Genomic DNA, 16722 nt, shown 5'->3' on the forward strand with positions numbered 1-16722 from the left:
ACTGGATTTCATCCCTGCTTTTTGCGGACGATGTGGTCTTGTTGGCTCCTTCGAGCCAGGACCTCCAGCATGTCCTGGAGCGGTTTGCAGCCGAGTGTGAAGCAGCCGGGATGAGGATTAGCACCTCCAAATCTGAGGCCATGGTTCTCGACCGGAAAAAGGTGGCTTGCTCCCTCCAGGTCGGGGGGGAGTTCCTGCCTCAAGTGGAGGAGTTTAAGTATCTTGGGGTCTTGTTCACGAGTGAGGGAAGGATGGAACGCGAGATTGACAGGCGGATCGGTGCAGCGGCTGCAGTAATGCGGTCGCTGTATCGGTCCATCGTGGTAAAGAGAGAGCTAAGCCGAAAGGCGAAGCTCTCGGTTTACCGGTCAATCTACGTTCCTACCCTCACCTATGGTCATGAACTTTGGGTCATGACCGAAAGAATAAGATCCCGGATACAAGCGGCCGAAATGAGCTTCCTCCGCAGGGTGGCGGGGCGCTCCCTTAGAGATAGGGTGAGGAGCTCCGTCACACGGGGGGAGCTCGGAGTAGAGCCGCTGCTCCTCCACATCGAGAGGAGCCAGTTGAGGTGGCTCGGGCATCTGCATCGGATGCCCCCTGGACGCCTCCCTCGGGAGGTGTTCCAGGCATGCCCCACCGGGAGGAGACCCCGAGGAAGACCCAGGACACGCTGGAGTGACTATGTCACCCGGCTGGCCTGGGAACGCCTTGGGGTCCTCCCGGAGGAGCTAGGGGAAGTGTCCGGGGAGAGGGAAGTCTGGGCGTCCCTGCTCAGGCAGCTGCCCCCGCGACCCGGTACTGGATAAGCGGAAGAAAATGGATGGATGGATGGATGGATATAATGTCTCATCCACACTTAATAATGTATCCACATAATCACAGTGGGTTCCCCGGTTGCACTGTCACAGTAAAGCATGGGCCAAAGAGCCAAGAACCTTGATTGAGCTGATATTAATTGATTTGTCCTGACCTACCATGACCTGGGCCCGGTTTCCCGATAACGTCCACTCTTAGCGCGCTACGAAGACCCCTACGTTATGACTTACCAAAGGTTTTACCTCTATAGTCGTGGTTCCCGAACGGTCTCTTAGGAGTCTTCTTCAGAAACACTCCTTACGTCGTTCGTACAGACCGCCCTTACCAACGTATGACGTACGAAAGAGATTCATAGCAAAGAACGTTTCGGGAAACACACGAAATGTTCAGTAGGAACTCTAAGTAGGGGTTACGAATGACGTAGCGTTAAGAAGGCTTTAAGAAGGCTAAGAAGGAAACCGGGCCCTGGCCTCCCCGGGCTCAGCTTCCTTAGCGGAGCGGTGCCAAGGTCTGTCCTAACTCTGCGTTTTTTTTTTATATAACATTTTTTTTTTTTTAAGAAGCTATGGGGCTAGTCTCTAAAGCCAGAGGATATTGTTCGATTTCACATCAGCCCTCCAGGAAGCAATTTAAACAACCCAGCATGCTAATCAACTCGAAAAGGCCGTTCTGGAGGGTGGCCCATTTTTCTCCTTCTCTCCTGTTGCAACAAGGCCAACAACAAAAGGACTGAAACAATTGAAGGGAAAACGTGTAATTTATTTTTTATCTGAAGGAACATTTCACAGTTTAATGTCACTTTATGATGTGGGAGAGGAAACAAGAACTCCCAACTCTTCACGCATTTCCTGCCATTGTCACATTTAATTTTTCTTTCACAAAAAAAAAAAAAATGGTGATGGTGAAACCACGACTCTGAGCCGAGATGGGAGCTTCCCCGCTGCCATCAATACATCAGCGGTGTCTCAGTGGAACCACACTGTGACCCGCGTCAGAGGCAGAGCCCCGATTCCCCACAAATAATTCAATACTCTACTCTTGGTATTTGTTGTGATCACAGTAATACGATAGTGTTCATTCCCCCTGCTCGTGGCCTGAACCCCGCAGGTCAGCTGGTAGCAGATCACAGACTCCTCTGTGACTCAGAGGTTAAACTAATCATGCGAGACTTTCTCACATGGGCCGGACCAGTATACCTGGAGAAATCCACACCGTCTGTCATCCAGCAGTGGGCAAAACCTGCTTTTGCATGACAGACGGTTTACCGTGGCAGCTTTTTCACTGAGTTCACCTTCAATTATGCAGACGGCACAGTCCCAGACACTGCATGTATACAACTCATCACAAACACCCTGGCCTCCGGGAACTCAGAGTGATATCAGATTTTCGACTTTAGACAAATGTGCTGCAATCAATTCCTGTAAAGCCACACTCTCACATTTTCCAATGGTGTGTTTGTTAGGTTTGCCTCAATAGCTGAGGATGTCCTTCAATTCTCTGTGTTAAGATGGTTAGACATTCAAAAGCTAATTTCTCATTTCTAAAATCAGTTCATGACTAGAGGTAAGTGCTAATAAACACTGCCCCCTACTGACACAAACGCATTCTTACAGTTGCTTCCCAAAATCCAAGTACAATGGAGCTGTAGTGTCACAATCAAGGATCAAACATATCCTGAGCCAAGCAAAATATTTAAAAAGTGATCACAGCAATGATTAGCATTAGCTGGTCTCAATAAAAAAGAAGGGATGCTTGAAACATTTTAAAAATGCATGAAGAAATAAATATTCAAACTAAGCTTATACTACATCAAAAAGTGCCCCTTATGATAAGCTCATCATACATTTATAAAATTAGTGTTGTTCAATTGATATAAAATCTAAATTAGTGTTCATAACTGGGTGATTCTTTTAAAAAAGCATACATAAAGCACCCATGGGTTTAAAAGACAAACAATAAAAAATAACTTTAAAATGCAGCCATTAGTGCAATATAATATTTGATCAATATTAATTTGAATTCATTTAAACTGTTAATTAAAAATGAAACAGACACCATAGATAGATGTCCACCCGTCTGTTTTCAACCTCAAAATAATAATAATTGTCTGCTTCCTTCCTCAGTTAGTCATTTTAAAAATGTATGAAGGAATAAATATTCACAGGCTGACCAACTAAGCTTATACTACATCAAAAAGTGTCTCTTATGATAAGCTCATAATATATTTATAAAATAAGTGTTCAATTGATATAAAATCTAAATTAGTGTTCATAATTGTGTGATTCTTTAAAAAGCATACATTAAACACCTATGAAAGACAAACAATAAAAATATAACTTTAAAATGAAGTCGTTAGTGCTATAAAATATTTGATTAATATTCATTTGAATTCATTTAAACTGTTACATTAAAAACTAAACAGGTAACAGGGAAAGATGACCACCCATCTGTTTTCAACCTCATAATAATAATAACTGTCAGTTAGTCTTAGTGTATGTCCGTCTCTCCTGCATCTGAACGTTGATATTCATCCATGCTCTATCCGCTCTGCCTTCATCTCTGTATTTATAGATGCACTTTCATTATCTGCTTCCTTCCCAAATCTTCTTTCAGTTTGCCAGGCTGCATGAAGGCTAGTCAACGACTTTATCCTTCATCCTCACTGCAGCTCTCGCTGCCTGGCTGTTCTTCTCCGGGGTCGCATCCCACAGTTTCGCTTTCGCCTTTATCCGACTGCCCCGCCCCTTCGTCTGAGTCACGGCTGGGCTTGAGCTCTTCTTCCCCATCTGGGTGTGAACGTGCAGTGTGTGGGGACTCTTGAAGGGTGGTGCTGTTGTCTGGTGGTGTTGGTGTGGGGCCCTGCAGCGATGTTTTTGAACCTTTCTGGTCAGTAATAGTGTCAGGTTTGTCATCTGACTCATGTGTTTCTTTTTTGTGCAAAGAGTAATTTTCCTCTGTGGTGACCTGACCTGAGTTGGTGTCATCCTTGTGTTCACCAGCGCTGTCCTCAGGTGCCTTTCTTGGAGGACTTTCAGCCAAAAGGGAAGGTGGCTGAGCAGCAGGAGAAGCACCGGCAGGAGCAGAAAGTGCTTCCTCATCCTCACCTGCAGGAGCAGAGTGTGCTTCCTCATCCTCACCTGCAGGAGCAGAGAGTGCTTCCTCATCCTCACCTGCAGGAGCAGAGAGTGCTTCCTCATCCTCACCTGCAGGAGCAGAGAGTGCTTCCTCATCCTCACCTGCAGGAGCAGAGAGTGCTTCCTCATCCTCACCTGCAGGAGCAGAGAGTGCTTCCTCATCCTCACCTGCAGGAACAGAGTGTGCTTTCTCATCCTCTCCTGCAGGAGCAGAGTGTGCATCCTCATCCTCCTCTGCCTCCTTCTTTGGCTCTGAAACAGACAGTAAGATGACTGCTAACAATTTGCAGAGGCTTTAATTGTTTAGAGGCAGTTTTAAAATCAATTAGTCATCATATTACTACATTGAGGTGCAGAAAATGAGCGGTGGTAAAAAAGCCATTTCCCAAGTAACACACAGCTGCATTAAAGTAAGCACTCAAGTGAATCAAATAGCTACTCCTTCAGATTATAACATGTGACTCAGCTTGATTTGTCAACAGGTGTTTTCCAACATACAGTCATTTATTTTTTCATTTCAGGTTCCTAACCTGGATGTTCAGGAGTGATGGACACTTTCTGATCAGACTTACTGAAGAACAACCTTTTCCTAGGTGTTCTATGTTGGTCTGCATCGCCATTGTCATCAATCGCATAATCCTTCCCCAGAGGAGTCAACCCAAAACTCTGAGGGGAATGATAATATCCTAAACCGGACACACGGAAGAAGGGAAATAAAGAAATGATTCAACCATGCAGAAGCAGTCTAAAGAAACCAGTAGAACAATGTACAACCTTAATAACAATCAGTACTGAATCAATACATGAGGAGATCAACTTCCTACATGTTATACTTTTAAAGAGCAAGATGTGATGTTGATAAGATGATCAACTTTTTTAACATGGACTGCATCACAGAGTGCATTAATATCATATCTAATATCTGAGGTTTCTCTTGAGCTTCTGCAAACATTCTGTAACATGTAGCTTTGCAGGCGTGGTCTCTCAGAGTGCTTCCTTGCTTTTATCTCCAACGCGCACGCAGGCGATGAAGAGTCACCAGAGGTCAAATGAAACGGCCACGCCCTTTAATTTTAAAGCTACAAGTGATCAAATCAACATGCTGAAATCTAATGCTCATGTTTCAGCTGGTTGAAATACTTCATCATCATCTCACCTTGTGGTTTCTGTAAAGTTACAAAAGACAAAAAGTGAGAATAGAGAAACAGGAAAACTGCTCCAAGGTCTAATCCAGGAGTGCCCACTTATTTTCCTTGTAGGGCCAAAACAGAAACCTAATGATAAAGCATATTATAGTGAAAATCATGAGCGTGTGCTAGTCCTGCTCAATGTGTAAAGTGTCCTGAGATTACTTCTCTTGTGTTATGACACTATAAATATATCATTTAATTTAATTGAGATGCAGAATGGTACAATGATGGCACTTTTCTTAACGCTCATCTGTGTTATTGTCTATTCTTTAAACCACACAGACATTTTAGAAAACAGTCAAATAAAACAGTAGATAACGACGAGTGCTGTTAGTAACCTGTAGTGTCAAGGGATTAATATAAAGAACAATTAATGAACTTTTGTCATCTGGCTTTGCTCCATGTTATCTTCTTGTAGACCTCTTGTAAACAAACAAACAAACAAAAAACAATCCCTTTGGGATTAAGAGAAAAACCTCACTTTCACATGTATCTTAAGGTGTGTCCATTAAACAAAAATGAATCAATAAAGTGCAGAACTTTAACTTTTTTAAAAATCGATATTACGATTTTCACGTTTTTAACATTGTCCTAAGTACATAATCGCGATTACGATATAAAATCGATTAATTGAACAGGCCTAACCAAACACCCACCAAAATACAATATAAGTGCACGTCATGGATACGTATGTAAACCATAAGAAGGCAAAGTGAGAAGATAAAAGGACAAGATTTGTTTATATTATTACATTAGTTACTTGTTAAAACTTTTTTTTTTCCACTTCCAGAGATCTTGTTGAGGCATATACGATAAGACATTTTGGTTTTAGTAAATAATAACAAATCAGAGAGAAAATGACAATGCTCTTTCACCATTATCAGAAAATCTTCTTTTTTTTTGTATGAATTTGCTTGTAAGCCAGGATTCTCTGCTGTTATAGCATAAAAACACTGAGCAGCCTTTACCTTTTCCAGAACTGGGGCATGAATCGCTGTCTCCTCTGCGACTGCTAGCAGCTTCATCCGGGCTCCGAAGAAGAGACTCATCTTCGTCACTCTGAGCTTTATTCTTATCTGATCCTGAAACAGCAAGTTGCCAGAAAGACAAGAACATGACCAAAAGAATTCTTAGATGATGACCTTTGAGTAAAACCCATTAAAAGATAGAATACGTTTAATTGGACAGCTGCTGTTTGTGAACACGTAGCTATAAATTTGGCGGTAGAGCGAGCTACGTAGTAAATGAAAGCAGGGCAACGAAGCTAAGCAGTGAATCAGACGAATGAAATGTTATTTTAATTGTTTCAGGGCGGTTTGTTCTACGGCGCAAATAAACACCCACATGTTCCCGGATTTTGAATGAATACAGCCGGACAGGGGAGGCTCCGTTTGACACTGAGGAGAGAGTGAGGAGGAGGAGAAAACACATTATTATTACTTATTATTTTGTATTTGCTCTTTTTAGTTTATAGGGTTGTGCGGGCTCGGAGGCGAGTGCTCTCTGAGTGCTTTCTAATGCCTGGTTCACACCGGCCGCGGAAGCGCCGCGAATAGGCGCCGGCGTCCCGCGCCGTGAAGCGATTGTTTCGGCGTCTGCTCTATCTTTTGCGCGTGCCGCGAGCGAACGCGTCAATTCTGGCAGGAAATCACACAAAGAAACACGAGACAATCCGGCCAATTCATCGGCGATCATATTTGTGTATCTCAACTTGCACTGGGAAACAGGAAGAGACAATACATAAGCAAAAAATAAGCTAGAAACCTGTTTATAAACAGGGAAGATTACAGTCACACATAAATGGCTTTCTATAGATACTGGTTGAACTTTTGATCTATAAATAAATAAACTTGCCCAATGCAGAGCTTATTAATAACCAATTACTCATAACTGAATATGTACTGTAGATATCAATGTCTGTATTATTGTATATCAACTAGTTGCTGAAATTTCTCCTGTTTAGGTGTGAACTTTTTAATATTTACCTTTACGGCGGAGTTTGTAGAACACTACGGCCAGAACCACGATGCTGACAATCAGGGCACCTACACCTAAAACACCTACAACGATGTCGGCAATCTTGCCTCCAAATGAACTGTCTGCACAGAAAGAACAGAAGTGAAACTCACAGCAACCTTTAGGTACATTTTTCAGTTCTAAAACAACATTCAAGCAGTATGTTGCGCAATTTCTCTTAAAGGAAAACACCACCGCATTTCCATACTGAACTATGTTCTGCTCTGATCTTAGACGAGGTGATACATACCTCCCTCTCCTCTGTGCGTGCACTCAATGGCTCTTGCGCGCACTCCGCGCAGCGCTAATTTACTAGCATGTAGCTTGTCCCAGTATATTCCTTAGGATCCAAAGGGGGGTGAAGTTAGAAGCGACCAAGCACTTCCACGTTGTCCCTATTTAAATACGGTTACGTGAGTAGTTACACGACCCAAGTTTGGTTACACAAAATGAAACATGCCAATTTTTCTAAGCGGATAACAAGGATATCTATATAGTATGGCGGAATAACAACTGGAAGCACTTCGACGTCGGCGCAGTAATATCATCACTCAAAATATGACAGGACTATATACCTTCTGCTTGTTTTCACAACCCTGTACGATGCACGTTATAACCATGATGTTTGATTGTTCACAAACTATCTTACTACAACCTGATGCTTCCTCAACTGTGCACAAACTACTAAAGGTAGTGCAGGCGACAGCGTGCAGGTCACGTAGGTTCTATTGACGGAAGTAAGAGGGGGAGCGGAGTGATGATATTACTGCGCCGACGTCGAAGGGCTTCCAGTTGTTATTCCGCCATACTATATAGTTATCCTTGTTATCCGCTTAGAAAAATTGGCATGTTTCATTTTGTGTAACCAAACTTGGGTCGTGTAACTACTCACGTAACCGTATTTAAATAGGGACAACGTGGAAGTGCTTGGTCGCTTCTAACTTCACCCCCCTTTGGATCCTAAGGAATATACTAGGACAAGCTACATGCTAGCAAATTAGCGCTGCGCGGAGTGCGCGCAAGAGCCATTGAGTGCACGCACAGAGGAGAGGGAGGTATGTATCACCTCGTCTAACATCAGAGCAGAACATAGTTCAGTATGGAAATGCGGTGGTGTTTTCCTTTAAAAAAAAAAACCTTTTGTAAGAGAAATTTAATTTGTTCCCATATTCTTATGGATTATGAGGGAAACACAAATAATTTCTGCCATTCTTTGAATGTGAAATCTTACCTGGGTAGCAATCCTTTGCTGTGAATGTCGCTGTTTCACTGCTCAGAGGGTTGCTCACATTACAAGTGTATCATCATCATGTTCAGCCCCCAGAGAGATTTGTAACTGTCGGCCAGGCTGCAGGTTTCCATGTGTTCTCCACTCAAACTTCATTAGAGGTCCTCTGGGCTCGGCGGAGCACAGCAGCTGTGCAGATACGTTAGTGCTGCTGCCGTCGCTCATCTCACAGGATATTTTGGGGCTGGCGACCTTCTCTTAATGAATACATGAAAGAACAAATCAATGAATACATACCAACGTGAATGACTCTAATGTGTTTGAACGTGGGATAAGATATAGAGGACATAATGTGCTTATCGTTAGCCTCATAGCATAATTGCCCGAGTCATTTTTTGGCCAAATTGTGATATCTTATTCCATAACTTTACTCTCCTACCACTGCTGCATCTTCCTGCCTTTCTGCCTATGTCCTTGGCCAATCACAACACTTACTGTATTAGAATCCATAAACACTACCTGCGTAAGTCATCTCTCTTTGACTTAATTTCAGTCAATCAAAGGGATTATGAACTGTGTATTTAAACTTGAAACCACATGTTTTATTACAAGATAATGAAGTGGCTAAATATTATTCATAAATAATAAATATTACCTAACAAATCTTTACACTTAAGAAACATCACCATGATGACATTCAGGCAATTTTAGACATTTTTAAGCAAAATTTCAAGTGAAGTCATTTTTCAAGCATTTGCTTTTTATTTTAAGTGCAAATAGATTTATTTTAGAAATGAGACATTTTGACTAGACATAAGAAGTATTTGGTAAGATTTAGATTTTTTGCAGTGAACCTTTGAATTTAACATGGTTTACTGTGTTAAAATACTCAACATCACTTAATTTTCTGCTTTAGACATAAGAAAAAACTTGGTTATGGACAAGTTACACATCTTGGTTATATTTAGGAGAGTAAAACAACTTTGGTTATGTTATGTTTGCATTTATATGTAAGAGAAGAAATGCCGAAGTCATGGCATATTCTGCCTAAGTCACTTATTTGTTAGGGAATTGATGATGGGTCTTTTTCTTTTTGCATACTTGTTCACACATCTGGTTGAATGTACTGTTACAATATCAATACAAAATACCAATGTGATTTCTAAAAATTTAGTTTTTTTCTTGTTTTCCAAAAACATTGAAATATGAATGAGGCAATTATGCTATGAGGCTAACGTTATCAGAAAAAAAGAATCAGCCTCATATAACAGGGTAGAACATAAATAAAATCACTGGAAAAGCAGGTTGTTGTTTTCTATTCCTTTGCTTACATGTTTAAAGGTATAAATAAGTTCAGGTGACTATGACTACTTAGTTAAAGGTAAGACAATACATCATGGCCATAATAAACAACTGTATCAGCTGTACACTGATCATAATGGAAATGGTGGTCAGTCATTTTCTGGAGAGCAAAGTCTCTCAACTGATAGTAAGGCCATCAAAAAGACAAAAAGTAAATGCGCTATGGAATCACTTGTATAGGTGACATATTAAGAGATAACTGGTTGTGATATCTGAATCATTGCACTGCTCGGTGCGGGTGAAAACGTTTCTGACACTGCTACTCTGTTACTTCCAGCTCCTGTAATGCAGGTGACTTTGTTTACTGGGTAACTGCATATAACCACTTTGTTAAAAAAAAAGTTAATAAAAGATAACTTACCTATCACCTCCAATTTATAAGATGAACGATGCAACCCTTTTTCATTGTGTACTACCGCTCTATATTCCCCACTGTCCCCAAATCTGAGGTCGGTGATACTGAGTACTGCAGTGACCCAGTCCAGAGTGACCCTGTTGTCATACATGTCGTACACATATTGCTCCTTGCCACGAAACTCTACCACTATGTTGTCATTGTGTATCCACAGAATTGCTTCAGCGTCTCCACCAGTGTTTGGGTTTAGGGTGACCTCCCCCCCCTTGAGTGCATATATTGGAGATTGCCCAGCAGCTGCAAACAGAGAGCAGATACGTTTAGAAACATGCAGCATTGTGTGTGAAGGTATATTTGTAACGCTGATGGGTATGACGCATCTCAACACCTCAGCAACTCTGCACACTGAGTTGCCAATAAGGTATACATCTGTACAATCTAATATAATCCAATGCAAATAATACTGTGCCAGAGAGCTGTTGGGTCGTATCTATGACGAGTTAGGGCCTGTTATTTTTTAGAAATGCCAGTCAATATAAGAGTCAAGGGTGAAGGTTAATGCTTGACTTTGTAAATCATGACTTAATGTCTTCTTATTAGCTATGTATGGCACTTTGAACTGCATTTAAAATGAGTTCACTCAGTTGTCATGGAGACAGCTGTCACCCTGTGACCCAAACATGCAACTTTCCTCTTCAGGTGTTCTCCACTATGGTCCGAAAAAAAAGCTTCTCAATTTACTTTTCTTTGTGATTGAAAACTGACTGTTGTTTTTTAATAACATCCTGGTGTGGATTCTTTATAAAAAGGCATTTGGTAGACTCCAATCTTCAGAGGAAACCAGAACCAAAAGTCAAAATAACCGTTTGGGAGGAGGATTCAGGTCCTGACATGTTACACTTAACTTAAATTATATAATTAACTTTCTGTATTCCTACAAGTCAATAACATGCAGTTGAAAGCTCCAGAAAAAGTGACCAGACCATCAAGTCAAGATTAGTCTGTCAAACCTTTCAATTCAGTCCAACATAACAGTACACAAACTACAGCCTCAAAAAGTAAAAGTAAATTATCACTGACCTAACAGTCAACAAAAATGACATTACCTCAGCTAATTGGGATTAATTGCAGGGATGTTGTTTTATTGGAGGAAATAGATGTACAGTGGATATAAAAAGTCTACACATCCCTGTTCAACTGCCAGGTTTTCGTAATGTAAAAAAATGACAGCAAGACAAATCATTTCACAACTTTTTACACCTTTAATGTGACCTATAACCTGTACAATGCAATTGAAAAACAAACTGAAACCTTTAAAAGGGAAAAATATAAAATAAAAAACTTAAAATAACCTGGTTGCATAAATATGCACACCCTTAAACTAATACTTTGTTGCAGCACCTTTGGCTTTTATTACAGCACTCAGTCTTTTTGGGTAGGAACCTATCAGCGTGGCACATCTTGATGTGGCAATATTTGCCCACTCTTCTTTGCAAAACTGCTCCAAATCTGACAGATTGCGAGGGCATCTCCTGTGCACAGCCCTCTTCAGATAACCCCACAGATGTTCGATGGGATTCAGGTCTTGACTCTGGCTGGGCCATTCCAAAGCCTCAATCTTATTCCAGTGAAGCCATTCTTTTGTTGATTTAGATGTGTGCTTTGGGTCATTGTCGTGCTGAAAGATCAAGTTCATCTTCAGCTTTCTAACAGAAGGCCGAAAGTGTTGTGCCAACACTGACTGGTATTCGGAACTGTTCATAATTCCCTTCACCCTGACTAAGGCCCCAGTTCCAGCTGAAGAAAAACAGCCCCAAAGCATGATGCTGCCACCACCATGCTTCACTGTAGGTATGGTGTGCTTTTGGTGATGAGCAGTGTTGTTTTTGCGCCAAATATACCTTCTGGAATTATGTCCAAAAAGTTTAACCTTGGTTTCATCAGACCATAACACATTTTCCCACATGCATTTGGGAGATTTCAGATGTCTTTTTGCAAAATCAAGCCAGGCTTGGATGTTTTTCTTTGTAAGATATAGCCCAGACATATGAAGAAGACGGGAGATTGTTGTCACATGTACTACACAGCCAGTACTTGCCAGAAATTCCTGCAGCTCCTTCAGTGTTGCTGTCGGCCTCTTGGCAGCCTCCCTGACTAGTTTTCTTCTCATCTTCTCATCAATTTTGGACGGACGTCCTGTTCTTGGTAATGTCACTGTTGTGCCATATTTTCTCCACTTGATGATGACGGTCTTCACTGTGTTCCATGGTATATTTAAATCCTTGGAAATCCTTTTGTAGCCTTCACCTGACTGATATCTTTGAATAATGAGATCCCTCTAATGCTTTGGAAGCTCTCTGCGGACCATGGCTTGTGCTGGAAGATGTGGCTACAAAAATGTCAGGAAAAGCCTACTAGAAGAGCTGAACTTTCTTTGGGGTTGATCAGAGGCACTTTAAATGGTGACAGGTAGTGCTGACTCCAGTTTAACATGAGTTTGAATGTAATTGGTTAAATTGGAACACAGCCACATCCCCCAGTTATAAAAGGGTGTGCACACTTATACAACCACATTATCTCAGTTGTTTATTTTTACTTCACCTCCCTGAAAGATTTCTGTTTGTTTTTCAATTGCGTTGTACATGTTATAGGTCACATTAAAGGTGGAAAAAGTTCTGGAATTATTTATCTTGATTTAATTTTTGTACATGACAAAAACCTGGCATTTGCACAGGGGTGTGTAGACTTTTTATATCCACTGTATATGTATAAAGTCAATATAAATTATGTGCATACATGTTAGAACATTAAAAATCCCTTTGTATTCAGAAGTAATACAAAATTAAAATATAAATTAAACAGCATTTACTGGAATTTTAACCACAAAAAGTTCAAAAATGACATCGGTACTAAACCATAAAGCAGACATCTTTATTAGCTGTAATTAGATATTTAACCGAGTTGTGCAGGCTCACTCAACGTTAGACCCGCGCGGATGTGTTTTCATGTCGACACGATACGTGCAAAGGTTAAACAATCCCAAACGACATAATCCATAAACTCACCATGGCAGAAGGCAGAGCAGATGAGGCAGACCAGGAAAACCCGACGAGCCATTTGAGAGGAGCAGGTGTGTGGCCTGATTTGCTGGATTACCTCTTAAACTGCCTTCCTTCCCCGCCCGATTACAGACGGGAGAAAAAACTCACGGATTATTACTTTTCCTCAACCACTTTGGGCAGAGGTTAGGACAAACTCCCGAAAACCACTCCGCATTTAATCTAAAGGAGTGTCTCTAGTAGTCAGTGGGAAAAGCGAAAGCATCTTTGGTTTTAGTCTGTAGTTTGACAAACAACTCTCTGCCCTTCAAAGTAAGTTCGAGATCTCCTCTCATGTATTGGCCACACACCATGTGACATTTACCCTGGACTTGGACGCTTGGTTAATAATTAAATTAAATACTACATGTCCATTATATAAAGAGACAGTTCACTGCTTTCTATTTTCACTCAAACTCATTTTACATAAGCTTTGATTTCAAGATTTGAATGACTTTTGTTACTTATTTGCCATGTCACCGTCACGTCTGTGTGCTTTATTTTGAAAATATGCAGCAAGCTCGACACCCTTCGTTTGACAGGCGGTATGTCAATAGGCGAATTCGACTTGATAGGCTTGTTCGGGATGGTCTTGGCTTGACTTGACTTGCCTTATCACGCCGACGAGAGCTGCAGGTGTCTGAGGGGGCGGGCTCTAAAAGAGACGGCAGCCAAACGCTGTCAAGTCGGACAACAAAGTCAACGTGACTATGTTGCTCAAGCGATAGAACACAGCAGCAAACCAAAGAGGATATGTTTTATATATATATATATATATATATATACACACACACACACGCAAGGCAACATGTGGAAGGCATTCTTTTTTTCCAGTATATTTGTATTATCATTCTATGTTTGTATTAACCAAACCTCACATATAATAGGCCTACTCACAACATAATGCAAGGAACTTAAGATCAAGCCATGAGATCAATGCGACCAAAATAAAAAGTATAATTTCACCACAAGGTGGCCGCCGAGTGCGGACCTGAACACATGTCATTGAACTTTTAACCAATGAGAACCATTCCGCTGTAGCGGAGGTGTGCACAAGCCGGTTGCAGCCGTCGTAGACCGCGCTGCCAAGCGCTGCAAGAAGCGGCTCTTAAAAACTTGTTCCTGCGATGTTTTGGGTCACGTGATATGGTCGCGACCCTGTGACGTCTCTGCAGTCGGCTGCTAAGTCGGACACAATTCTAGCCATCATGCATCGCTTTCAACCCACAATACATCACGTTAGGTAGCGCGCTGCAGGCGGCTACATCAAGTCAAATTCGCCTATTGTCTATGTGAAAAGCCGTGCAATGCATTCGGGTAGCGTCGCGGCGAATGTCGAGAGACGGCGCGCGAGTTGGCTGCTCCTCATTTGCATAAAGTTGAGGTCGAGTCTACTTTATGCTAATCAGAGGTGCCCAGCTCGACTCGCCGCCTCGCGAAAGCTCTCGAAAATCTTATAAACTGAATGTATCTAAAATAAAGACAGATTCAGCAACTGCATAGCTTATTTCTCGCATAAAATGTTTTCAGAAACACATTTCGGTGAACTACTGTCGTAAAATAAGAGAAAGTTCCCAAACGAGCCGCCATGTTGGTCTGCGTGAACTCCGGAGCAGACAGGACAGCAGTGAAAGCGTTCGTCCAATCAGGTGCAGCCATGAAGTAGCGTGCAATACTGGCAAGCGTTTAAAAACGCCCCTGTGGACACGTACCTTCAGGAAGCCTGTATAGTTTTTGTGTCATGTATTTGTGGAAGGGAAGTAAAAAGAAGCGGGGCACTAGGACCCAGGCAGACGCCCAGAGTCCATAAAAGGGGGCAGAACGCTCACCTGGGCCCTTTCCATTTCCACTGATTCACCTGAGAGCAGCTGAGATCACCCTTTTGTTTGCTTGACGTGATTCTGCGTGTTAAATAGAGTAGCCATCTTGCATGTGTGTTTTTGTAGTGTGGTTTAGTCCCCTTTAGCTTGCTGGGAATATTGAGATCAATATATAATATAGGTTGATTGTTTTTAGAACCAGTTTGATTTGGTTCTTGTGTAGTGGTGGGTTACTTTATACTTTACCTATGTGGCCTGTTTGGTGACAACTATCTTTATTAAGCATGACTCAACACTAACCTCCCTCGGTGTGCAGTTTATCCCACACTGGTTACTTTTCATTGGGGGTCAAGCAGCGAAGCTGCGAGACACCCTATAGTGATTCTATGTTTTCTTATTAGGGCCCGAGCGCAGGACAACGTCGGGCTGCGAAGCCCTATTGTTATTCGAATGTTTTTAGGGCCCGAGCGCCGACAACGTCGGGCTGCGAAGCCCTATTGTTATTCGAATGTTTATTATTCTTACACGCCTGAGCGTGAAAAAAAAACTAACGAAAATTGGAGTGTCTATAGGGTCTGGCGAAAAATTTGAGAATTTGGCGTCTTCGCATTCGGCCACAAAAAAGTTTGCTCGCTAGCGCCATCTAGAGTGGAGAATCGCCAGCCCCGCCGCACCGTAACTCCGATTGACATGAAACTTTGCACACATGTGCAAAACAAGTGTCCTCTACAAAAAATCCTCTTGGAGTACCAAAGTCTGCCTACCGAAATTTTCCGCCATCTTGGATTTTATGAAAAAAAGGAAGTTTCTCGGACATCGTTGATCATATTTTGACGAAATTTGGTAGGCATACTCTTTAGACCTAGCTGGGGGGATGGTCCGAAAATGTTTCGAAAATATACATTTTATCAGAAGATATCGGCCAATGAACAGTGGGGTGTGGGGCTACCAAAATGCAATTAGCATAACTCTATAACCTTTGCCCCAAAAATTACGAAACTCGAAACCTATGTTGCGATAGCTTCAAAGAACATGCATGTCAAGTTTCATCAAAATTGGGTAATGTTTGGCGCTGCCACAAATTTCCAAAAAGTGCCATTTTTGGCCGTTTTAGGCTGTTTTTGGCCATTCACAGGGGTTGTACAAAATCAAAAACTGACTATACCGTTGATCCGATCGATACAAAAATTGGATATGTTGTTGGAAAGGCCTTAAGGAGCAAAAGTTATCCAAAGATGTCCAGAATATTTAGGGGCGTGGCCACGGCGACGCCTTGACTGCGCTACTATTTTGAACCTTCGCCATTGACATTAAAGCTGTTATAACTTTACCGTTTCTTCTCCAATCTGCTCCAAAATATTCATGCTTGTTAAGAGTCACGTCCTGAACACAACTGCACTGCAATTTTAACTCACAGGTAGAGCGCCACCTAATGGCGACATGAAATGTGACCGATTTTATGCCCATTTTCTGAGCAACAGCCCCCCCCCTCTAGGTAGGGCATACGCGCATGAAATATTTTTTCCCTAGATAGCCCAAGTGGAGATGTACAAAAAGCCTCTTGGCCCCACCGCTTAAAGTCATCATAAAGTGGGTAAAAAAAAATGTTTTTAGCCAAGTGTGTAATTCCGCCAGGTTTTCACTCAATCTTCACTCAGGGAGCATAGTGGGGAGAGACACAGGGGGCCCGGCCAGCGACC

General features: G+C 41.9%; 1 protein-coding gene across 1 annotated transcript; it reads right to left on the reverse strand.

The window, feature by feature from the left end:
• Nucleotides 1-1194: 1194 nt before the first annotated feature.
• On the reverse strand, nucleotides 1195-8837 carry LOC311010229 (uncharacterized protein; the record flags this gene model as incomplete). Its single annotated transcript, XM_084040770.1, has 6 exons — nucleotides 1195-4205; nucleotides 4484-4639; nucleotides 6112-6225; nucleotides 7129-7242; nucleotides 8391-8428; nucleotides 8827-8837. The coding sequence occupies 6 exons, from the start codon at nucleotides 8835-8837 to the stop codon at nucleotides 3466-3468; spliced, it is 1173 nt and encodes a 390-aa protein (XP_083896896.1). The 3' UTR covers nucleotides 1195-3465.
• Between the last annotated feature and the right edge of the window lie 7885 nt (nucleotides 8838-16722).

This window comes from Eutrigla gurnardus (genome assembly GCF_963514095.1).
Source record: "Eutrigla gurnardus genome assembly, contig: SCAFFOLD_59, whole genome shotgun sequence".
Classification (NCBI taxonomy): Eukaryota; Metazoa; Chordata; class Actinopteri; order Perciformes; family Triglidae; genus Eutrigla; species Eutrigla gurnardus.